General features: G+C 34.9%; 4 protein-coding genes across 5 annotated transcripts in view; 1 reads left to right on the top strand and 3 right to left on the bottom strand.

Annotated features, from left to right (window-relative positions):
- Nucleotides 1-683, top strand: part of LOC306855134 (voltage-gated potassium channel subunit beta-2-like) — a gene marked incomplete at its 5' end in the record, with an annotated part of 108,353 nt that extends 107,670 nt beyond the window's left edge. Inside the window, one exon of one of the 2 annotated variants that reach the window (XM_079393585.1) lies at nt 264-683. In XM_079393585.1, the coding sequence (XP_079249711.1) occupies nt 264-353 (90 nt within the window). In that variant the 3' untranslated portion in view covers nt 354-683. The remainder of the gene's footprint in view (nt 1-263) is intronic. The other variant, XM_079393584.1, reaches the window with a different exon arrangement.
- A 5,018-nt stretch (nt 684-5,701) lies between these two features.
- LOC306854760 (uncharacterized protein) lies at nt 5,702-14,899 on the bottom strand (the record flags this gene model as incomplete). The annotated part of the gene is made up of 13 exons (XM_079392996.1): nt 5,702-6,548; nt 6,985-7,113; nt 7,194-7,322; nt 8,223-8,351; nt 8,427-8,555; nt 10,914-11,042; nt 11,117-11,218; nt 11,320-11,448; nt 12,801-12,932; nt 13,013-13,141; nt 13,463-13,591; nt 13,885-14,013; nt 14,887-14,899. 13 exons carry the CDS (start codon nt 14,897-14,899, stop codon nt 6,529-6,531), a joined length of 1,428 nt encoding a protein of 475 aa, XP_079249122.1. The 3' UTR covers nt 5,702-6,528.
- Nucleotides 14,900-15,444: 545 nt separating this feature from the next.
- Nucleotides 15,445-20,233, bottom strand: LOC306854759 (uncharacterized protein; the record flags this gene model as incomplete). Its single annotated transcript, XM_079392995.1, has 5 exons — nt 15,445-15,635; nt 18,241-18,369; nt 18,652-18,780; nt 18,858-18,986; nt 20,095-20,233. The coding sequence occupies 5 exons, from the start codon at nt 20,231-20,233 to the stop codon at nt 15,445-15,447; spliced, it is 717 nt and encodes a 238-aa protein (XP_079249121.1).
- A 136-nt stretch (nt 20,234-20,369) lies between these two features.
- The window catches only part of LOC306854758 (uncharacterized protein), a gene marked incomplete at both ends in the record, with an annotated part of 42,842 nt that continues 37,827 nt past the window's right edge, over nt 20,370-25,384 (bottom strand). Inside the window, 8 exons of the mRNA XM_079392994.1 lie at nt 20,370-20,447; nt 20,532-20,663; nt 21,520-21,629; nt 21,915-22,049; nt 22,934-23,068; nt 23,188-23,316; nt 23,408-23,536; nt 24,387-24,518. Coding sequence (XP_079249120.1) covers nt 20,370-20,447; nt 20,532-20,663; nt 21,520-21,629; nt 21,915-22,049; nt 22,934-23,068; nt 23,188-23,316; nt 23,408-23,536; nt 24,387-24,518 — 980 coding nt within the window. The remainder of the gene's footprint in view (nt 20,448-20,531; nt 20,664-21,519; nt 21,630-21,914; nt 22,050-22,933; nt 23,069-23,187; nt 23,317-23,407; nt 23,537-24,386; nt 24,519-25,384) is intronic.

Here is a 25,384-nt window from a genome sequence, read left to right as displayed (position 1 = left end):
AAATATTTAATGAGCTCTTTTTTTTTATCTTAAAATGATTGTAAAAAATGAACAAGAAAGGTGTGCAAATATTTTATTATTATAAGATTTTTTGCACATTTACATAAGAGAACCACTTTGTAAGATACACTTTTTAACACCTGATTGAGATATATATATATATATATATATATATATATATATATATATATATATATATATATATATATATATATATATATATATATATGGAATCCACACTCAGTTTGCAGCTCTTTTCGCAGGTTCTTCCAAAGTTATCCTCCTCCATCGTGCACGAGGTGGACAGTATCCTGGGCAACAAACCCTACAGTAAAAAGGACTACCGCTCCTAGTGTGGAACCAGACAGAACCGGAAGCTCCACACCAACCTTTGCCTGATCCTCCGTTCGCTTCAGCTTTTACTGAATGAGTACCGGCCGCATGAGACGGGCAAGCACCCACAAACCCTGGAGAGCAAGACTTTTAGAACACAAAGGGCAAGAAACGTGAAAAATACACAAAACAAACAAAAAAAAGACACATCACTGACTGAGGGGTTGACATGCAGGATAAAGAGCAATGTTTTGAAGATATGTGCTTACGGATTCATCCGTATGGGTACTTTAAAACCAGATCATTAGGGTAATTAAGAACAAAATAAAATAATATGCTTAAAAACATTTGAAAAAAACATGCTTGCTTGGTTGCTGGAAATATTCAGTTTTTCTCTTTGCTTTTTTTTTTTGGTATTGAATGCATAAATGAGCTCAAGCTGAAATAGGTGATCTATAGCCACTTCATGTGATACAGTTTGCACACATCGTTCACATCATCGAGGTGTCCCGGCCCAGAACTCTTCACTGTGTCGTCTGCGTTATGTATGCACACGCCCCCTTTCGCAGGCAAACCAATAAGCACTTTAAGAGAACAACAGAGGGAGTGGCTTTGTGAAAACTGATTTAAAAGCAGCTCTCTAGTGTGGAACGGGGCAAAAATCAATCGCTTTTCCTTATTCTGCACAGGGCATTGCGTCGTCTCAGTGTCCGCTCTATGCTGTTTAGCCTCAAAATACGGCCCTGGCTTCTCACGTGTCATTGCTTTGCTAACGGCTGCCAGAGGTCACTCCATCAGATGTGCTTTTGGAGGCCAGCTGTCTGTGTGATTGCTGAAGATCGCTGCAAACTGAGGCCCATGAGCCTCGGAGGTCTTCCATCCACAGTAACCTGCTCCCAGCACACGTTTAGTTTAACTGTAGATTGAATTATCTGAATGGGATAATCATGCTTCAAAATTATTTAATGCGATTACTGCAAAATTTTACATCTGTAGAGTGAATGTTAAGAAATATCAAAACATGTTCTGGTCATATTTCACCTCGAAATCAATATCTATATACAATATAATATAAGATATACAAAATCATTTTGCTTATTATTTTAGGACCATTACAATTGATATATTAATTTAGTTGTGACCATTTTCATGATGATTAAGATAATTTTCTCTACAAATTGTCTAATGTTATGTGGAAAAAAAGGGTGTTCCTTATTACTGTGAGGTGTGTGTGTGTGTGTGTACGGGTTTAGCTATACTTGTGAGAACCAGATGTCCCCACAAGGATAGTAAAGCCTGAGATTTTTGACTTTGTGAGGACATTTGGCCGGTCCTCACAAGGGAAATAAATTATTAAAAATACTAAATGAACTTTATCTTAAAATGTAAAAATGCAAAAAGTCTCCTGTGAGGGCTAGGTTTAGGTGTAGGGTAGGTGTAGGGCAATAGCATATACCGTTTGTTCAGTATAAAAACCATTACGCCTATGAGAGTCCTCTCAAGTATAGCAAAACCAACATGTGTGTGTGTGTGTGTGTGTGTGTGTGTGTGTGTGTGTGTGTGTGTGTAAATTGTGAAGTGTAATATTGTTGTACTTTAATTTTTAAAAGTGTTCAGGCATTATGTATTACAGTAATGTGATTTCTTTTATAAAAAAAAATCTTTTATTCATGGAAATAATTGTCACACAATAATGCAAAAAGAAAAGAAAAAAACTTGGATGGTCCTAAAATATATATGCAAGATATTAAGTACAAAATTAGAATACTTATTAAGACCATTACTTTATTTCTATTTTATTTTATAATTTTTTTTGGCATTGTGATCATTTTTTATTAATTATTATTATTATTATATATAATATATATTATATTATTATATATAATAATATTATTATTATTTTATAAATAATAATTATTTTTTTTCCTACAAGTTGTCTAATGTTATGTTGGGAAATAAATATATTTATAATTACTGGAATGCATATATGGGTATCCTACTAATATTTGTCTGATTTAAAAAAAAATGTAATGAGTCAAGACAATGCATTACAGTAATAATAAAAAAGTCCTAAAAATATGTAAGATATTCCATACAGAAATAGATCACTTATTTTAGGGCCATTACAATGTTTGTTTTTGGGTTTTTTTTGTGACCATTTAAATGATAATTAAGCACATTTTTCCTACAAATTGTCTTTAATGTTAATAGTATATATAACTATAATAGTGTAACAGTAGTAATAAAAACCTTGATGCTCATAAAATATTGATTGATTTTAGGGTGAAATATTATCAGACTTTTTTTTTTTTTTTTTTTGTGACATTCACAAATTAATTTAAGTAAGAATGAAACTTACTCATTAATACAAATTACTTAACGAATTTGCCTTACAAATGAAGGCAAATTCGTTGATTATCAGCAACAAGTAGAAACATGGGGTGGTGGTAGCCTAATGGTTCTAACTAATGGGCTGCTAACACAAAAGTTGTAGTTTCAATCCTAAATAGAGGTGCCCTGCGATCGGACGTCTATTAGTAGCAAAACCCAACAGAGATTTGACGATATTGTCTGCAGTGTAGCTGAGGCCAACATAACTCCAGCACTCACCTGTGGCCTTCCACAGCACAGCAGATCCTAGCCAATAGGAAAGCGGACTGTTTAAACGGCATTCTCTCACCCGCCCAATAGGAGCAAAGGCCTGTTTGTGTCAGCAGCTCAGGGACTGCGGTAGAATGTCTACGCCTGCATGTGTTCGTGTGTGTGTGTGAAATACATCGTTTGCTGTTTCTTCATCTCATTTCTGGACACTGGGCATTTCTTCTATATGTGCCGGTGGTGATACGTGTGGCTGAAGCCAAAGATTTATCCCACATCCCGTCAGTAACGTGACTCCCGTGTCCTCTTTCCCACGGAGAGACGATGGCTCACTTAGCAGCATGTATCTGCGCATCTTTCTTCACTTTGTATATTCACTCTGCGCTCTAGAAATAGAAGTACATATATACATACTTAGTGCAAGTATACATAGTGCACCCGGTATGAACGATAAGCAGTCTTTAGATCTTTTTTAAATGGAGGTTGGTCAGAATTTCTTGTCGGCGTGCAGCGTTTAATCAAACCGTCCCTGATCAAGCACAAGGGAATTGCATGAGGTTCATTCAGAAAGCATGCAGCGGGATCCATGCGCTATTTTAGCACATTTAATGCACAATTCGTATCCGATAATGTTGGCAACACTGACATTTTTGTACAATTCTGAAAAGATGAGCTTGCTGTTCTTCACGGTAGTGATTAAAAATACTCTAACGATCAGAATCGAAGTTATGGGAGTTAAATTTGTCTTAGTATATCAACTCTCTTCATGACTTGGATCAGCTTTAAACAGTTGAATGTTGAAGTTTGGTGTCCGTTCATCTCACCTGTGTGTATGTGTGTCTCTGAAGAGCATTTAGAGCCACGGACATGTCCTGATTATAATAACGGTGCAGTTACTCCTAACTGGCTCTGAACGATTTGCACTTTATTCGTTAGGCAGTTGCTTAATTTGAGATGATTCATTTGCTTTTTCCCCTTTTAAAGGAATGTCGATTCATGTCATAATTTCAAACAAACCAATTTTGTTGTTAACAGTAATGTACCTAAAACAGAAATGTACTTTTAAAAGCAGAGATGTGCAGCTATGTAGAGTTTTGAGTATTATGTGAAAGTTACAGCATTTTATTTTTTATTTTTTTTGCATTGGAAAAAAGAAAATAACAATGACAAATAATCATCCTAAGAAATAGGCTTTGGTTATTTCATGCAAAATATAATAGATTTTAGGGTCAAAATAATTGCTTTGTATTTATTTGTCTTACAGGGTGAATTTCACAATTAATTAAAATAATAATAAAAAGAGAGAGAACAAAAGAAACAAGTGGTTGCCAGATGCTTAAAAATAAATACAATAAAATAAATTGCAATGTTGATCTAAAAAAATAAAAAAGAGAGAGAGAAACATTAAGTGGTAGCCAATTGCTTACAAATAAATTACACTGAATAATTGATTTAAAAACTAATTGAAATAAAGAAGTGGTAGCCAAATGCTGACAAATTAATCAAATAAAATTGATGATTGATTAGTGGTTGTCAAATGCTTACAAATGTGTTTATGACCATTTTTATCACACTAATATGTTCGTATAATGCTGAAGTGTTATGGTTACACGTAACAAATGATATTTTAATATGTTCTTGCCTCCTGAGCATAGAGCATTGCAAATTCATTAGTCAAGTGTTTTTTTTTCTGTTTGCAATGTCCATAGGGACTCACTGAAACTGAAACATTCCCTTGTTTCATTGTTGTACATAGAAATATCATGGAGATGAAATGGCATCTCTAGTGTGTTTGAGAGCTAATGCAAGCAGTCGTTTAGTTTCAGTGTTGAGTTTCATCGGCCAGGTCCCCAGCGTTCATCTGTGCGTTTGACTGGACGCGTGTATCAACTCATATTTTAATTTTATTAGTGCTGTACCTCGTCAGCGTGTTTCTGCTCTCACGTTGACTGCTTTGATAGAGTCGGAAACGGTTGGTGAAGATGACGTGAATAGCATTGACTGGTTTTCCATGCCTCCGAGCAGTTTGTAAAACTGGCAGGATTTGTATTAGTGCTCTTTTAAGCTCCGAGTGGAATGGTTGGGAAAACAGGGAAACGTGTATTCATTATCAGTCCTGATCTGACAGAGTAATTGTTTTCAAATACCATTCTTCAGTTCCCGAGGAGATTATTTTTCATGATTAATATTTTGCAAAGATAAAGACAAAAATATGATTTTATTTTTTTACCATTCTTTGTTGCCCTTCGATGGTACTGACCTGAAGATGATGATGATAATGATTACAAAGAGCAATTATTTGCACTGAATATGCATTTTGGAGACTTCTGTGAAATGTATACAATGGCAAGCTACATTTCCACGCTTTGTGGAGAAATACTGTATGTTGAGTCAGATATATCTGTATATAGTTTGACCTTTGTACATATATATACATAAGAGTATTCATGGTCCTGATCACTCCAGTTTTTGGTTCTTTTATTTTCATCGAAAGGCATTGCTGACTGCATTGTGCTTGAATCTGAATTTAGACATGTACAGCGCCAGTATCTATGAAATGACAACAATATAAAATATTGATAATGAAAAAATAAACCCGGCTGTTTGTCTCTTTGGTTTTTGCTGAGTTTCTTAAGAAATGCATCAATGGAGTTGAAGCTTTTTGCTTTTCTATCGCTATTTTGCTTTGCATTGCTGGTTGTATCTGATTAAATGTAATGTGGATTATGTAATCAGATTTAAAAAAAAACTAAGTACTATATTACATTTTAAAATACTTATAATCAGACTACACTTTATTGATTCCATGATTACATAGCAATAAGTTAGTCATAATGTAGTGATTGTCATTAAGAAAATATGTTAAACTAAGAAAATGGCAGATGAGATTTATTCTAAAGATTTTCACAAATACGGCACCTGGATTTAAAAAAAAAACAATTTGCTGAATTAAAAATCTAGTGCACAGCTGCTGTTTGAAATATTTAACATGTGCTTAAAAAAAAACCTATTCCAGGGTGGCACACGCAAAAAACTTTTTCAATGGGTTCACATATTAAAGAGTTTGCAAAACATTTACAATTGTATATTTTACAAAACATAAATAAATTCAAACTTTATACAAAACATGAAAAATGTACCAGTTCCTGTTTTGTTTTTTCTAATATTAACATATACAGGCCCTCCTTTAATAAAAGGCCATCATAGCACCGTCTCTAACATCACGAAACATCACTTATGAAGTTTAATATCTTGCCATCCACACAGATGTTACTTTATCAAACGTTACAGTCTGTCAAAGAGGTAAAACAAATACAGTTTGTGTTCAACTATTGCTTGTGTGAAATTAGTAAACACCTGGGACTTGTATTTTATGAAATGTCTTAAGACGTAAAAAACAAGTCAAAAAAAGTTTTTTTCGAGTCAAAAGTGAATCTGACAACAGTACTGAAACACAGACGATATGAAATCCCCTGAAAGCGCTCTGAAGGATGGAGTCTGAGCTGTGAGGAGCAGTCAGGGTGTAAAGTGCATCTGTGTGTTTGTGTCCCGGTGTGAGCGTTGGCTCTGAGGAGTTGAGCTGGGACCGATTCTCCTCTAGACGTCTGGAAGGCCACCTAAGAAAATACAATTACAACCACTGAAATCACAGTTTATGTGTTTAAATTAGAGTTATTACAGCTAACTAAACCGAAAACCGTTCAAAACAATTGCTACTTTAAAATACCTAAATAAAATATTAATAAAAATAAACACATTTCGGCTAAAATAACTGAAACTGAAATAACTATAAAAATAGACTTGAAAATAATCAAACAAAAAATAAATTGCTAAATGTAAACAAATTAAAAATAAAAACTATACAGACTTTAAAAGAAAGAACTACAATGAAATACAGAGATGTCACTGAGAATTGTGATTCTCAATTTGTGATTCATATGCAATAATAATTATATTTAAATCTAAGTTCTGAATTGTTTTGCCTGAATTAGCCAAACTGGCTGGAGAGAGAGGGTTTATTTCAAACCCTGACTCTGTGTGAAGCAGGTTTACGTTGTGAGCATGTGAGGCCGATCCAGCCGGTCAGACACAGGCAGCGTCCGTTTCTGCGGTCGCACTGAGCGCCGTTCTCACATTCACAGCTGAGCCTGCAGTCGGGTCCGAACCGCGTCACACTGCAGTCTGACACAACACCGCACACATTACACACACATATTCATACAGATATAATCATGAGCGTGAGGTGCTGTTACTGGACTCACCGCTGTCACACCTGACGCCCGTCTGTCCTGAGGCACAGATACACCTGCCGCTCACCGGGTCACACGGTGTGTCCTCCTCACAGTCACATGACCGAGAGCAGTTCAGACCAAACGTGCCCTGCTCACATTCTGAGGAAGAAAAAGAGCTGTTTTTGATTGTTTTATTTCAAGTAACGAAAAAGGTTTACTTATTTTAGTACTTTAACATACATTTAACCAAAATGAGAAATGTTTCCTTGGCTATAAGCAGAAATAAAACAAGCTGAAAGGCTATTTTTTTATTATTATTTTATTTTTGTATTTCAGTTTATTTTAATATTTATTTTAAGTAAGCATTATATTTAATTGCATAGTATTATAACTTTTATTATTATTGTATATATTGTGTGTTATGTTATTATTATTGGTATTATTAAATATATAAAGTAGATCTTTTCATTAACACAAATTATTTGTATAATCTTATAAAAAATTATAAATGTTTTATATATCAATTTTCATCTGTGTTTGTGTGTGTATATATATATATGTATGTGTGTATATATATATATATATATATATATATACACACAAATATACAACGTACATGTACAAAAAGAACGTGAAATGCTTTGGCAACTAGCTGAAATAAAAAGATTTTATTTTAGCTAATGTTTATTTTATCTCAAGTAATGACTTTATGGTTTTAGTTATTTAGTTTAGCTAACAATAATATGATTACGTGATGCAACCGATTTTTACTGTATGAAGCATCGTGTCTAAAGGATCAATATGGGCAAATCTTCATGAAATACACATAAATTCTTTTTTTTTTGTTAACAAATGTTTATTGAATTTTGAAATATACATCAATTCTTAAGAAAAGTAAATGTTTGAAATGTTGTAACAATCAGGAATTGACTTGCTGTTTAAAAAGTGTTACTTATTGATTGATTTAGGAAAGGAATCTCACACATGAACCTATGAGGCAGATTGACTAAAGTATTTAGGTGTGTGTGTGTGTACTGATGTACATGGTGATCGTCTGACCTCTCTCACAGCGAGAGCCGTGAAATCCAGCAGAACAGAGGCACTGTCCGGTTCTGGGGTGACATGAAGCCCCGTTCACACAGTCACAGCGCTGCTGACAGCCAGAGCCGAACAGACCGGTGGGACACGCTGAAACACACACACACACAGTCAGCACACAGCAAACTCTCAGTCTGTGCTGGAAGAGCTTCTCATGGATCTCACCGTGTTCACAGAGATGACCGTAATATCCCGGCGGACACCGGCAGCTTCCTGTCACTCGGTCACATGTGCTGTTATTCTGACACAAACACTGCAGAGCACAGTCAGGACCGAAGCGACCCTCGGCACACTCTGACAACACACACATACTAAACCATCAATCATTTTGATCTTATAAAAATGTATATTTAATTGTGCAATATTACTTATTTGTGTCATTTAAAGACTAATATGCAGTCAAATAATTCATAACATTGTTACACTATACAATATATATGTGACCGGTGTTGGCAAAATGAGTTACAATGTGCGATTTTTATTAGATTTTTTTTTCACATTCTCCATTAAAAGACCTTCCAAATTATATGTGATTCGTTGGAACCCTAGAAATGTCTGCGCTACACCCGTTTGAAGTCAGCAAAGGTTCAACAGAGCAGAGAAAAGGGTACTCCTCTCAGAAAATGATCATTTTTGATGTATAATTACTATTTGGAGCATTGGGATTGCTAGACAAGGGCTTAATGAACCCATGTTTGTGGAAAATTGAAATTTGACACCACTTTTTTTTGTCTGTATATATACACAGTACACATGCATATATTATGTAAACAAAAACCTTTATTTTGGATGCGATTAATGGTTTGACAGCATTAATAAAAACCTATTTCTTCCCGTGGTAATTGAGTGAAAATAGGAAGTTAATCCCACACTGAAACTGGTTTAATGTACAGTGCACAGCACAGATGAGTGCACCCCCTCTGAATAAATATAAAAGATGTATTTTCTTAATAATCACTAATATAATTCATGGAAATATGGTAAAATTGAAATTTATTAAACATATACTTAATAAAAACAACAAAACATATGCCAATATTTTCTGTAAAATAAGTAAATTAGCCAATTTAGTTTAAATGAAGGATTGCAGAAATGAGTACACCCTAGATTTCATTCAGCAAATGTATAATATAACTTCTTGGCACGGAGTGCACAAGTTCATGACAAATGATCACATCTGTCCTGTTTAACTCCTGGAGGACGAGCTCCTTAAATTCCCAGGTCTTTAACGGGGAGTGTTGCTCAGCTCATCTCTACAGAATCCCCCACAGCTGCTCAAGAGCGGTAAGATTGAGTCAAATACATGTCCACCGAAGGATTTTCACCTTGAGAGAATGAATATCTTCATTGTCATGCTGAAAAAATGCCCAGTAATGCAGGGAACGAGGAGAGGGTAGCATCTTCTGCTTCAGGTTTTTGTATTCCATAACACAGTAGTGTGTGAATTCATGACAGCGTTGATAAAGCACAACTCCCACACACCTCCAGCACTCATTCATCCCTATAGAAGAGCTTTAGTACCGCTGAACGTCACTGTGGGTACCAAGCACTTCTCACTGTACTCCTCCAGCAACACCAGAACATTTTGGATGCTTTTGGATCCGAAATGATTGACTTGGTCTCTTGAAACCAGAGTATGGATTCCCAGAAGTCTCTATTTGGTAATTATGGGCCTTGGAAGAGGTTATATGAGTTTATTGTGCTTTGTCTGCAGTAGGTACTTCTGGTGTGGATAAACAACCATGCATGTCATTCTGCAGGCTGATTATACTCTGTGAGAGAAAGTGTCACTCTTTTCATAGCTTTTGCCGGCTCTGAGACACTTGCATGTTATTTCTCCTGCTCTTTTTCGAGCAAAAATGAACTCATCACTAAATGAAACTTAAAGTGAAGACCTGATTATTTCAGGAGCCTTGTCACCAGTCTATTGTTTTTGAATGTCGGTGCTACCTCTGCTATATTTTCACACTTAAAACAATCATTTGGTATTCCTCTTGTAACATTGTCCTCTTTTAAGCTAAGAAAGTTAGTTCTCTCCCAAGAGGTTCCACTTCTGCCTGCATTAAGTCTGAGTAAGATTCAGTGCGCTATATAACACTTTTTATTGTCAGGAAATTACTTGTCTTTAACAGTTTTGGTTCAATATACTTACCTTTTGATCAAAAATATCCTTAAACCTATACACTTTTTTTTTTTTTTTTTATTTAGTCATTTTCAGGAGGGTGTACTCATTTTTGCAACACAACATTTTATCACTTTGATCTTATTTTGCTGAATAATTTTGACGTTCTTTGGTAATTGATCAAGCAGGCTTGATGGAACATTATATCTCCAAAGAACGCTAACATGCCATCCAAGTAAAGAGTAATTGCTAAATTTGTTAAGTTTTAGAGGGGGTGTACTAATTTATGCTGTGCACTGTATATGTAGGCCAATATGTTTGACTTTCTATTTACATCACATCAACGTCATGTCGAGTTTCTGACGTTAGACTGATTTGCATATTTGACCTGTTTTTCGACGTCAATTTTGATGGTTTTTCAACATCAATTGCCCACTGGGATTTTTTCCAATTAGAAGAATAAATGACTATTAAAGCTAGAGTAAGAGTAACATTATGAACTCTATAGATGATGAACATATGTGTGTCACCTCTCTCACAGCGCGAGCCGGTCCAGCCGAGGCCACATGAACAGTTTCCAGAGACGGCATCACACAGACCTCTGTCATTACAGTCACAGCGCTGAGAGCAGCCCGATCCGAAGCGGCCCGCGGGACACACTACACACACACACACACACTGCTGTCAGACGTCAGAGAACACACACATCTACCCTCACAGAACACCGGCTCACCTTCCTCTCCCACACACACGCCGGTGACCGGATCGCTGCTCGCCCCCTTCCCACAGACGGCCACACGGCCACAGTCTGGCCCGTAGCGTCCCGCCGGACACGCTGAACACCAGACCGGACAGGAGGAGAAGAGTGCTGTTGAAACGCTGCTGTCTGAGACACATACTGTGTATTTTGTTGAGTGTTTGCTGTGTGTGACTCACTGAGATGACAGCGGGCCCCGATGAATCCGGCTGGGCACTCACAGGCGCCCGAGACTGAAAGACAAACGCCTCCGTTCACACACTGACAGCGACGCTCGCAGCCGGGACCGTAGAAACCCTCAGCACACGCTACACACAAACACATCCAAAACAGCATCAGTAACACAGTCAATATACCCCATACTAACTTTACTGAGTTTAGAGCTTAACAATTACCCCCTCTCACCAATTATAGTCAAATAACCTTGTATCTGAAAGAGGGATTCACACTTATTTATTTTTTTTTCCCCCAAACCCCTTTTGACATTACACCCTTTAATATTACAATAATTTAACAGCACATTCACTTGTTCACAGTTGTTGTGTCATGGTGGTAAAATATTTCATATTTTTGGTAAGTGTGTTTTAAATGTTTTTATTTTGTAATTGTATTTATTTATTTTTTGTATTTTATTTTGTTTTTATTGTAAATGTATTTTAATTTTACATTTCTATGATTTTTTATTAAGTGATTTAGCTTGTTTTTATTTTAAAATGATTCATTTTAATTTTACATTTTAATTTATTTTTGGAAAGATTTATTATATTTTTTTAAGATTTATTTATTTTAACCTTACATTTTTATTTTTATTAAATTATTAAGTGTTTTAATTTTTTAATTAATTTTAATTGAGCTTTTATGATTTTTTTTTTAGTGTTTTCGTTTGTTTTTATTTTAAAATGTATTTAATTGTACACTTTTATGATTTCATAAATTTTAGGTAAGAGTATAGTTTGTTTAATTTACATTTTATATTATATTATATTTGCTGTGTTTTAAAATCTACCTTAAATTAAAATTTTATATTTTTATGATTTCATAACTTTTAGGTAAGAGTATAGTTTGTTTAATTTACATTTTATATTATATTATATTTGCTGTGTTTTAAAATCTACCTTAAATTCAAATTTTATATTTTTATGATTTTATAAATTTTGGTAAGTTTCAGTTTGATTGTATTTATTTTAAAATTTATTATTTTATTATTTAAGTTTTAATGAGATTGTAATAATTTTTTATTATTATTTATTTATTTATTTTTATTTGCTTGTGTTTTAAAATTTACCTTAAATTGATTTATTTTCTTTTTTTTTAGGATTTTGTCAGTTTTGGTAAGTTTCAGTTTGATTGTATTTATTTTAAAATGTATTATTTTATGTTTTAAGTTAATGAGATTTTAAATATTTTTTTATTTATTTATTCATTCATTTTAATTTTACATTTTTGGAAAGATTTATTAATTTTTTTAAGATTTATTTATTTTAACCTCACATTTTTATGAGTTTATTCATTTATTTAGTGTTTTATTTATTTATTTATTTTTTAAATGTACCTTAATTTAGCATTTTTTAGAATTTTCTGTATTGTTATTTTACCCAAAACATCCTCTCAGTACCAATATGAATCCAGTGGTTTGTGTAAGTTTGAATGAATCACTCACCCTGTTCACACTTGGGTCCTGTGAATCCTGGCGCGCAGTAACACGCTCCAGACACCGGGTGGCACAGCTGGTTTCTCTCTGAACACTGACACAGCTGATTACAGTTGATGCCGAAGGTGCCGGACAGACAGACTGTTGAGACCCACACGGATGATAATATCATTTTTAGAACAGCTCTTGTGATGCAGTATTTGGTGAAGCTGCAGACTCACTCTGCTCGCAGCCGTTGCCCGTGTAGCCGGGAGGGCAGCCGCAGCGTCCCGTCACGTGATGGCATGACGTACCCGGCGGGCAGGAGCAGCGCTGGGCACAGTCCTGACCGTATGAGCCCGGCAGACATGCTGACAAACACACAAAGTGTTACACACACAAACGTCAAGTGAAGCGGGCGAAAAATCCCATAGACTTAACATTGTGACCAAATTTGATGGGACATAGCCCCAAATGAGGAATTCAGACAAACATGTGGGCGGCCACATTTGAAGAGGCTGGCAAGCTGTGTGAGAACTTACTTTGGGGGCAAGAGCCCCCCAAAGTTTCCCCATAGACATAGACATTAAAATAACATCTGAAATGTAATGAGCGGCATTTGCGGATGAACGTACAAATCAAGTTCAACATTCTGGACATTGAAGTGATGGTCACACAGGTTATAAACTGACCTTTCTCACAGCGTCTTCCTCTCCATCCTGCAGGACACAAACACTGTCCGCTCACATGATGACATGGGGCGCCGTGATCACACTCACACCGGCCCTCACAGCTGACTCCAAACCGCCCTGATACACACGCTGACACACACACACACACACACACACAGCTGATCATGATCATTACATCCTTACCCTTCCTTACACACACATATTAGGTGTCAAATAAGACATTATTTACTTCTTTGGAAAGGTTTTTTGAGTTTACAATCATTTGGTCCCCATTTGTTTACACACACACACACACACACACAAAGTCCACACAAGCTCCAGTGTTGATGTATTTCTACTGTCTTGGGACTTAGGCTTACTTAGGCTTTGGTTTACATCACAGAATGTTCATGGGTTCAGCAGACGTCTGTAGATGATCTTACCCTCCTCACAGCGCTGTCCCGTCCAGCCCGGCTGACAAGCACACTGACCCGTCTGTCTGTCACACTGAGCACCGTTCAGACAATAACATCTGTCCTGACAGTCTGACCCGAACCGACCCGCTGGACATTCTGACACAAACACACACACACATACATATTTACAAAGCATAGATAAAGATAAGACATTACATAATCAAATTTATATTATTAGTATAATATTCAAATGATATAATAAGTATGTACACTGTATTTCTCAATTATGCAATTTACAGAAATTTTAAATTGTGCATAAACATATGCAAATGTTGTGCATATCCTTATGTATTGTATATATATATATATATATACATCAATTACAGAAAAAGAATTAACTGGCTCTAAAATATGATTGGATGAGAAATTTTAAAGTCACTGTAAAATAATTGGGCTAAAAAAATGGGGGGGGAAGAAAGCATGGGATGAAACGTCTCTCTGGTCTGTTTTTAATACACTTTACACTTTTTCACTTTTGCATATGAAAAATAAAAAACAAAATTTTTGGTAGACCTTTTTTGGTCTGTTTGAATTTTTTCAGTGTGCGAACAAATTCAGCTACCTATTGGACAAACAAATGGGGGGGAAATATTTTTCCCTTGCCAATATAATTTTAAAAGGATACTCCACCCCAAAATTAAAATTTTGTCAATAATCACTTACCCCCATGTTGTTCCAAACCCGTAAAAGCTTTGTTCGTCCTCGAAACACAATTTAAGATATTTTGGATGAAAACCAGGAGCTTTGTGACTGTCCCATGAGGTGCCATGTTGAACTTCCAGTGACCAGTATGAGAGAGTGAGAGCGATGTGTGATAATGAGATAATGTATATATATATATGATATAAAAGTTTATTCATTTATTAGAAAAAAATTGAAAATTTAATTATTTATTAAACATTGTATGTTTTATTATATTGCTGTTGAGCTTTTATTTTCAATAATAAAAAAATAAAATCACGCATTTACTTGTATCACCCATACTCTGCTTTTTTGCTTTATTTTGAAGAGTAGCTTAGAGATCGAGACTAAATTAACCTGCATGTAAACGTTCACCCTGGAGCAGCGCTCATAACTGTTATGAGGTGCGATGAGAAGAAACCAAGATCTAGAAACAGAGGCAGTGACTAAAGTGTCTGCGGTTGCCAAAACCATCTGACACACGGGTGAACAAATACTGAAAAGTGAAATACCAGCATGACACTCAATATATGATGCAATGTCTGGAAATCAGTGGCTATTTTCCTTCCCAACATCACACACCGAGATCAGTTTTATTCATTTACAGTTTATAAAATACATAAAATATAGAAACATTTACACACACTGGTTTGCATCATGTCCTGATTATTTTGTGTTCTCGCACCCAGTGAAAAAATAAAATTAAATAAAATGTAAAAAAACCTGAGCTTCCACGCTGCCAATAATAGTTTCCTATGTCAGTCAGCACTTGCGGTCAGCACACTGCACTTTACACTGTCAAATACAATAAAGCGTGTGCATATTGCATATTACTTATATCAAATCTCAGAGCACAGCCAGACCGGCTGAATATTCAGGGAGATTCAGCGTAAGGATCAGTCGCTCACCCAGTTCACAGGCTGAACCCGTCCATCCGCTGGGACAGAAGCAGCGGCCACTCTCAGGGTCACACGAACCCCCGCTCTGACACAGACACCTCTGAGCACAGCCCGTCCCGAAGAAACCTGGAGAACATCCTGGAAAAACAGGAATACAAAACCATATCCACTCAAAGAAAAACCATACAGCATACAGGAAAAACACTGCTTTTCTTCATAAGAGGCCTACTCTACTCCTACTCTAATTATCATCAGTGTGCATTATGGGTATTGTGTTCCTGGTAACGTTTCTGAAAATAAATATGCATGAATACATACATAATACATATCCTAAGGGCCTGTTTGTGTATGAAAGTAAATTGTGTCCGAACAACACAGCAAACCTCAATATTTCCTCGGCTGTAACTAGTGGTAGAGTTACTGTTGGATATATTCTCCTTTTTTTTGGATCATTCTCTGGAAATCCTAGCCATGTTCAAAATGCTTGGTTTGAACTTTGAAAAAAAAAACTAACATTTTATCCGTTTGGTCCACTCATTTACATGCAAACATAAATTTTTGAAAACAAGCTTCAAAGCTTTTGAAGTTTTTGAAAACAATCCCATTATTGTATTGTGAAATTTAGAAATCGGTGACATCATTCATATTATGTGTTCATGTCATGTGTCTTTAAAAGTGACAAATACTGCAAGCATAATAGTGTATTTTTAGTCTTTAGTTTTCGAGGATCTGTGTGAAAAGGGATCGTTTTGACAGGGATGTCGTCTGTATGTGGAACAACGCAATACATAATTGTCATGTAAATGTACCCTAAATGCATTAATAGCATTAAGTTGCTGCCATGTGATTGGCTGATTAAATATTTGCATTAACAAGCAGTTACACAAGTACCTACATAAAGTGGCTGGTGAGTGTGTATGTTGTGTAAAAAAAATGTATATTAAAAATAAATGCAGCTCTTTTTAACTTTCTATACATCAAAGAATCTGGAAAAATATATCACGGTTTCCACAAAAATATGAAGCAGCAAAACTGTTTCTACACTGATAATAATAATAATAATTGTTTCTTGAGCAGCAAATCAGCATATTAGAATGATTTCTGAAGGATCATGTGACATTTTAAAATATATTCAAATAGGAAGCAGTCATTTTAAATTGTAAAACTATTTCACAATATTATGGTTTTTGCTTAACGAGCATAAACTTATTTCCAAAATATTAAACAACTTTACAGATTACAAACTATATAGTATATGTATGTGGGCCATTCTACGGAAAGTCAAGAGTTGGAAACGTCTTGAAAAAAAAAAATTTTTCCCAAAAAATAGTATGTATGCAAATTGTATAATATCCAAGGCACACATTTCTAGTAATTGTGTAGTTAATTCTCATATTGTATTTTCATAAAGTTTTGGAATATTTATCCTCATCCCGAATTTGTCACTACCGCAACACAGTAATAATAATTCAATTAGAATTTAATTACTATTGGCCTATTAAGATTTTATTACATCTAGATTGTAAATATATTTTTTTGCTAATTTACCAATTACATTTTAAACAATATTTCAAGTGTAATTTATGAGATTTGTTGTATTTTGAATACAATTTTTCTTTGTAAAAGGCAAAGTTGATCACTCTGATTTCAAAGGTAAGGATTCATTAGTTTGAATGTACATTGAACCAAAAAAATTATAAAAAATCATAACATCTTAGTTGATAATTCCGTATACTTTATTTTTGACAAAACATCCCATGTTTCGGTAGTGACAGCACATTTTCGGTAGTGACAGTAATGCTTTTGTAGCAACCGCATCACATTATAGAATTTTAACGCGCATACTAAAATACTACTAAAACATTGTATAACTGTACCAAATTTTTTTTATTTCCCCCAAATATGAGGATTATATGTTTGTCACTACCGAAACAATGATGACATGTTTTGGTAGTGACAATTCTATGGGATAACACCCCCCCAAAAAAACAAAGATGTCACTACCAAAACTCCACCTAATGTTTCGGTATTGACTGTTTCAGGAGTGACGATTTTAGATACCTTTGAACCTAGCTCAAAGATGCTAATCAGCACATGGTTAGCTAGCACAGTTCTGAACAGTGGTACACATATAAAAACTAAATGCTATGGAATAACAAGGATGTTATGGAAAAAAAAGGTGTTCGGTGGTGACTTTTGAACACATTTAGCTCAAAATGATGAGACCTATCTACTCACACCTTGTAGCTATGAGAGAGGGGACACAGGAATATTTCCTGATCATAAATGTATGGGTTATGTTTCGGTAGAGACAGAAAAAATGCGGGACACATTTAAAAAAAAAAAAGTTTAATCATTTACAAAGGAAATATAAAATAATTTTTTTTTTGAACTTCACTTTTTAAAAGAATCAAAAAGATACTTTTAAAAACAACAATGGAAAAAAATACAAAAATTTCAATATTTTCATAAGTTGCAATTTAGGGGTTAGGGTTCGGGACAGCCACCCCCCAATTGAAAGAACCCAATAAGTAATGATTTTATATATATATTAAGATTACTAATATTTTAAATATTATTGTGGGTTTCAATTGATAATAGAAGGATCTTAATAAACATCTAAGATTTGAATACAAATATGTTTTTTAAATGTTTTTTGGTTGTGGGACCTCAGTTTGCACCAATTCTGTAAAATGGCCCATATATATAAAACATTGTAATGAATGAAGCGTCAGTATCTTACGTTGTGAGCAGGTGTCTCCCGTCCACCCTGCGCTGCACTCACACTGACCGCTTACAGCTTCACAGCTGCTGTTATTGTGACAAACACACGTCTGAGAACAGCTCACTCCGTACAGTCCAGCAGGACACGCTACAGACCAGAAAAACACACAAGCATTACTCACTGGCAACGGCTCTGTGCAAGACAGGAAGACAGATGTCCTCATAAAAGAAGACATTATAATCATAACGTGTGCTCGAGATCCTGCAGTGTTCTGCACACATCAGCAAGATGAAAATCCTGCTTGTTTAAAAAGCCTTTTTGGTTTAAACAACTTTCTAGCAATTTCTCAGGTGAAGAGGTTAGCCGATAATCACATGCCTTGCCGATCAGTGAAGATTGAAAGTTACACATTTTTAAAAACAAGCTCACTTTGGTTACAATGTGGGCCGATCCAGCCGGGCTGACAGGCACATTCACCCCTGACATGATCACAGAGACCCCCGTTCATACACACACACTTCTGCTGACAGTCCAGACCATAGAAACCCTGCGGACAGGCTGGACACACACACATGAACGGTCAAGTATCTCATAACACGACTGATGTTAATATACGAGAAGTGGAACAATCGTACGTTTTTCACAGAACGTTCCAGTCCAGCCAATCTTACAGGTGCAGGCTCCGCCCACATGGTCACATGATGCCTGGTTTTCACACTGGCAGCGATGCTTACAGCCCGGGCCGAATGAACCAGCAGGGCATTCTGGGACAGACACAGATCACATCACAAATGCATGATAAATACTGTAACAGATATTGAAGTATTCATGGAATGCAGAAGGACTGTTATAATCTTAAATGAGAACATACATGGGAGATTTGTATGAATTCATTTGTCAACTTGCCTATTTAAGTGATTGACAAAAATAAAAAATAAAAAAAAAACTACAATAAATGTCACAGTGCTTATTCCATAATATACAAATACAAATGTTATGTATCAGCTACCCATCATTTTATTTTTTTATTTTGCATGCCTTTAGATTATTTTTCTAATATTTCATTATCAGATATTCCATAAATACTCATAAAAAACAGACATAGCAGCATATATGGAATATAGCGGAACTATTAAATCTAAAGTAGTTCTGCTCTACAAGGAAAAACAGTACCATATCATATCTCAATTTTTTAAATAATTATTACACACAGCAATTTTATGAGCATATGCAATTAAGAGGCCACATAAAATGTTTGTATGTTTATGAATTCATGTTAACATGCAAGACCATTTAAAATGAGCAATGGCAAAATGGTTTTAATTTTGATAAATAAATAAAAAAACCTAAAAGAAAGGATTACAGTAACAGTAGCTTAAATTAATATTTTCACTAATATATTCATATCAATTTTAACCTAAAATTGCTTAAAAAAATATTTTTACTCTTTTTATACTTTTTTCTTTTTTAAAATGTATTTACAATGTTTGTTTGCACATTTTTCCATATATTTTCTTTGCATTTAATGATAGTTTTTAATAAATACTGTAACATTTGAACAGATATTAGATATATACATGGAATATAGAAGGACGTAATGCAGAAATGTCACCATTTTAGCGCTAAATGTTAAATATGCAACATAATGAAACTGAGACAATGCTGATATTGATAGGACGCTGTATACTGCATCTTGCACAAAGTTTCTTTAACACATAATTACATTTAAACATTTGGCAGACGCTTTTATCCAAAGCAACTTTGAGTGCATATAGTTTATACATTTTTGCAAACCCATGATCTTGGCGTCGCTAGCGCTATTCTTCTCTATACTGTGTGATCTACAGTAGTGCATGCAGGTGTTTCACTCACTCTGGTCACATCGTGGTCCAGTGAAGCCCGCCTCACAATGACAGCGTCCGGTCTGAGCGTCACACACTCCGTCACTGTTTCCACAGTCACAGACACTCACACAGTCCAGACCCCAGCGGCCCGTGTCACAGGCTACCATCAGCGGTGGACGAAGAACACAAATCAAACACTTGAGTAAAAGTACAGACATTTCACTTATTGTTTTATAACTGCACAATAATAACCTTTCCTGCAGTTGTGACCCGTCCAGCCTGGAGGACACGAGCAGCGTCCGGTTACAGGATGGCAGCGTCCTCCATTATCACAGGCACATCTGAGCTGACAGCCTGCACTGAAGCGTCCCGCGGGACACACTGAACACAGACACATTCACCAAATATCACATGCAGGACAGATGTGTGTGTGTGTGTGTTTGAGAAGCGCAGAGATTTACTCACTGCTCTGGCACAATCTGCCGATGAATCCAGGAGCACAGACACACGAGCCGTTACGCCGGTCACAGCGGCCTCCGTTCTCACACGCCGGACACCATTCCTGACATCCAACACCCCAGCGACCCTCTGCACACGCTGATGCAGAAATATAGTGTGTGTTTGGATTATATATCATGATCAGAGATCAATTTGACTCTAAATATTATGTTCCGGGTCAATCTGACCCACAACACATTTCTTAGTTGTCAGAAATACTGGCTAACCGAGGTTGTTTTTCTTAAAATTGTGTGAATATTTCTCATATCGGGTCATGAGCATATCTGTAAAGCACTGATACTGATACTGTATGAGTGTGCATGCAAAATGTATATATTATGATTGTAATGGTGTGATATCAGTTGGACCCAACAAAAACAATAAAATAAAAATCATGTAAATTAAAAAACAATAAATTAATAAATAAAATATTGTGATTTTTTTTTTTAAATAGTTAACTACTTAGTAATTAAACAGTTTTAAAAATGATTGGATTGAATAATGTTTATTTTTGGTGATGTGTTTTTACCTGATTTTTTGTTTGAATTATTGAATCCAAGTACTCATTTAATTTAATTTATTTTAAATCTTTGCTTTTATTTTAAATGATTATTCTATTTTTAGATTTCACGTTTTAAAATGATTTACATTGTATTTCATTAATGTATTTCAAAGCTAATTTAAAATAAAAAAGTTAAATTGTGACTGTATGTATCAACTACTCATATAATTACTTCATTTATTTTTAGATGTTTTTTATCACAATACGAGGGTTAAACAACACGTGAACAGGCAGAATTTTCTTACAGGATAATTTTGTCCATTAATACAAGTTTACAGTATTAAAATACTATAAATATCACTGTAAATTAGTTTTATTATAAGCTAGAGAAGACAATATTAAAATATAGAGCAATATACGTATGGCATGTTGGTGTCAGAATGACAATATTACCTTTTTCACAATGTTTTCCAAACGTTCCAGCGGGACACATGCATTGGCCAGTGATGCTGTCACATGGTGCCCCTGAGCAGTCACATGACTGAGAGCAGCCAATCCCAAATCTCCCATCAACACAGTCTATCACAGTAATGGCAAAAACATTTTGTGCTGAACATCAAAGCACATCCAATTTCCACACGCAGCTTTATTGATCTGATCAGTGACTGATGCATGTCTAATACTTTAGCTCTAATGGCCTTAATGTCATGTGGACATTATATGTATCTTTAATTTGACTTTATTTATCTGATCAATGGCTGATGCATGGCAGGTACTTTACTGTAGCTAATGACCTTATTACTACATACAGTAAACTCTTTTTATATCTGTAATTTGACTTGATATACCTTGGTCACACGTGTCTCCTGTCTTTCCAGCTGGACACTGTGGTTGACACGCTCCGGTCACATGATCACAGGTCACTCCAGCCGGACAGGAGCATTTATGATCACAGCCAGAGCCAAAGAAGCCTGATTCACACTCTGTGAAGAAAAACAATTAATACTGATCAGATCATATACTGTATCTCCATCTACAACTATCCATTTTAATGAAGGAATTATAATTTTTAGATAGCATGTTTTCCTTTCAAATGCAAATTTTCAAATAATAATAATTAAAAAAAAATTAAATACTATTTTATTTTAATTTGTTGTTTTATTATATTTTGTTCATCTTTATTTAGTTTTTATTTTACATTATTATTTTATATTTTTAAATTGCATGTTTTCCAATTATTTCCATTGTATTTCATTAAAGTATTTCAAAACAAATTTAAAATAAAAAAGATTAAAATGCTGTGTATCAACTGTGCATTTTATTGTTTTCTTTTGTTTTGTTTTTGGACTGTAATTTTAAAATTGATATGTATAAACTATTCTAATTTATTTATTTTATTTATATTTAATTACATTTTTTTTTTCTTTTTCATATTTCAGTAAAGCATTCCAAAGCAAATGTAAAATTAAAAAATGCTATGTATCAACTGTGCATTTCCTTATTTTGTTTTGAGACTGCAATTTTAAAATAAAAATGGTATGTATAAACTAATACTAATCATTTAATTTTTTTATTTACTTTAATTTTAGATGGTATGTTTTTTCCATTTTCATATTCAATTTACAGCATTTCAAAGCAAATTTAAAACAAATAAAAAAACTATCAATCTTATTTAATAATTATCAATGCTATTTATTTTATTTAAGAATTATTTAATAATTGTATAATAATTATTTTATTTTATTACATAAGATTGTATAATTTCAAATTATTTGCCTTGTATTTCAGTAAAGCACTTCAATGCAATTTTTTCAGTGCAATGCAACCTTGCATCAAAGACACTTAAGATGTTCTCATGCAAACGGACCGTCTTTGCAGGTGTCGCCCCGATAACCAGGCTTGCAGATGCAGGAGCCATGATGACGGTGGCACTCTATGGTATTCTGCTGAACACACTGACACTCTTCAGAACAGCCCGGGCCAAACGTCCACTTAGGACACGCTGCATGAATACACAAGACAGGAAGTCATAAGAGATCTAATGTACTGTTGCAAATGGTTCCTGTTTTTAAGTATGCCACAAAGCACAGTGTAATTATAATGTCAAAGTACAGCACTCACGTAGATGGCAGAACCTTCCATACAGTCCAGGGTCACACAGACACGCCCCATAAGTGCGATGACACCGTCCGTTATTAGCACAATTACACTTCTTATTACAGAACTTCCCATAGAGACCCTTGGGACAACCTGAAGTGATTGCATCAATATCAATATTATAAACGGTTTGCATTTTGTCTTTTATTTATCTCCATACAGTGAAGGTGTTCTGTAAACGGACCGTCCTGACACAGGTCTCCACTGACCCCTGGTGGACAGCGGCAGCTCCCAGTGACCGGATCACACACACCGCCGTTCTTACACTTACAGCTTAACAAGCAATTCCTGCCAAACCAGCCCTCTGGACATGCTGGACAACACACACACACACACATACACACACACAAGAAAGAGGTCAGGAGCTTTTAAAGACATGTAGCACAATAAAAAACGTATTAAAAAGAAATGAACCCTGTATCATATTTGATATACAATTTCTTTTTTGTGACTTTTCTCTGAATTGACATATGAACTCACAATTGCGAGGAAAGTCCAATGCTGAAGAACAAAAGACTGACATGTTACTTTTTTTTTAGTTTATATCCCATTATTTTGACTTTATAACATTAAATTGTTTGTTATAAAATCAAAATTGCAAGATATAAATTCGCAATTGGGAGAAAAACTTTGATTTGCTGTAGATTATTTTATGCAAGTAATCTGCTATACTGTTATAAAGATCAATCGTATTGATTTACAGTACAAGTTATCATCTTTTCAGCACTTTTTGACAATATAAATATCAGTATCTGCAACAAATTGCAGATTTTTGCTCAGTTTGGGCCTCTGAATAGTATGAGATCCATATTCTCATTGTATCAAACTATATGAGCCATAAAACCTTGATGTATCAAATATGATACTCAACAAAAAACACATATGCAAAGATCATATTTTGTTTAAAGGTTCAATAAACTGTTCCATTTCAAATGACATTTTTCTGATTAATATTTCATACATCAGGCTTTACAGGGTTATAATGGGATCTTATTAAATGTGTCATTAAATGTGGTTTTAATGTGCATGATTTATCTTTATCTCAATCTTTCTCCACCTGTGAAACTACTTTCTGTTGATGTAATCAAGCCTGAGCTTTCCGTTTGTGATTGCTGATATATTTATGATCAGTACTCAGTTGTGGCTCTTTCAGAGAAACTCACTCTCATTACACACGATTCCCGTCCATCCGTCAGGACAGTCACAGCCGTTTCTGAGTTTGTTACACCCTCCTCCATTAGCACAGTCCTCACAAGACAGACTGCAGTCGAAGCCGAACGATTCGTTCAAACATACTTCACAAACCAGAGGAGACAAGATTCGTTCATTAAAAACAATCAAAAGCTTCTTTGCATCAGGGTTATAACAGATAACTAAAACTAAAGCTCATAAAAGTCATAGAAACAAAACCTTTTTGTTAACTTAAAAATATTAATGTTAAAAATGTTAAATTAATACACACACACACACACACACACATATATATATATATATATATATATATATATATAAGAATCAGAAATAGCTTTATTGCCAGGTATGTTTGCACATACGAGGAATTTGTTTTGGAGCTAGCAGTGACAGTAGCTCCACAGTGCGACAGAATGACAGCGACAGGACAGGACACAGATAATAATAATAATAATAAAAAATTAAATAATAATAACAATAATAATGGACAAATATACAAAAAGGACAATATGCAAAATAGCACATACACAAAATACAAAATAGAAAATTCAGTATGTACAGGTATGTTAGGTGCAAATTTGAAATGTAAAAAGTATGTGTGTTAAAAAAATAAAAATAAAAAGTATGATAGTGTTGTATATTTCATGTTTATTGTTAAGAGTTCAAATGTTCATGAGATGGATTGCCTGAGGGAAGAAACTGTTCCTGTGTCTGGTCGTTCTGGTGCTCAGAGCTCTGTAGCGTCGACCAGACGGCAGCAGTTCAAAGAGGGAGTGTGCTGGGTGTGAGGGGTCCAGAGTGATTTTGCCAGCCCTTTTGCTCATTCTGGATAAGTACAGTTCTTGGAGAGTGGGGAGGGTTGTACCAATGATTCGCTCAGCAGTCCAGACTACCCTCAGTAGTCTTCTGAGGTCAGATTTGGTAGCTGAGCTGAACCAGACAGTTATTGAAGTGCAGAGGACTGATTCAA

Source organism: Barbus barbus (assembly GCF_936440315.1).
Source record: "Barbus barbus genome assembly, chromosome: 35".
NCBI lineage: Eukaryota > Metazoa > Chordata > Actinopteri > Cypriniformes > Cyprinidae > Barbus > Barbus barbus.
The sequence above is the reverse complement of the archived record's forward strand: the minus strand, read 5'-3'. Positions and strand labels throughout refer to the sequence as shown.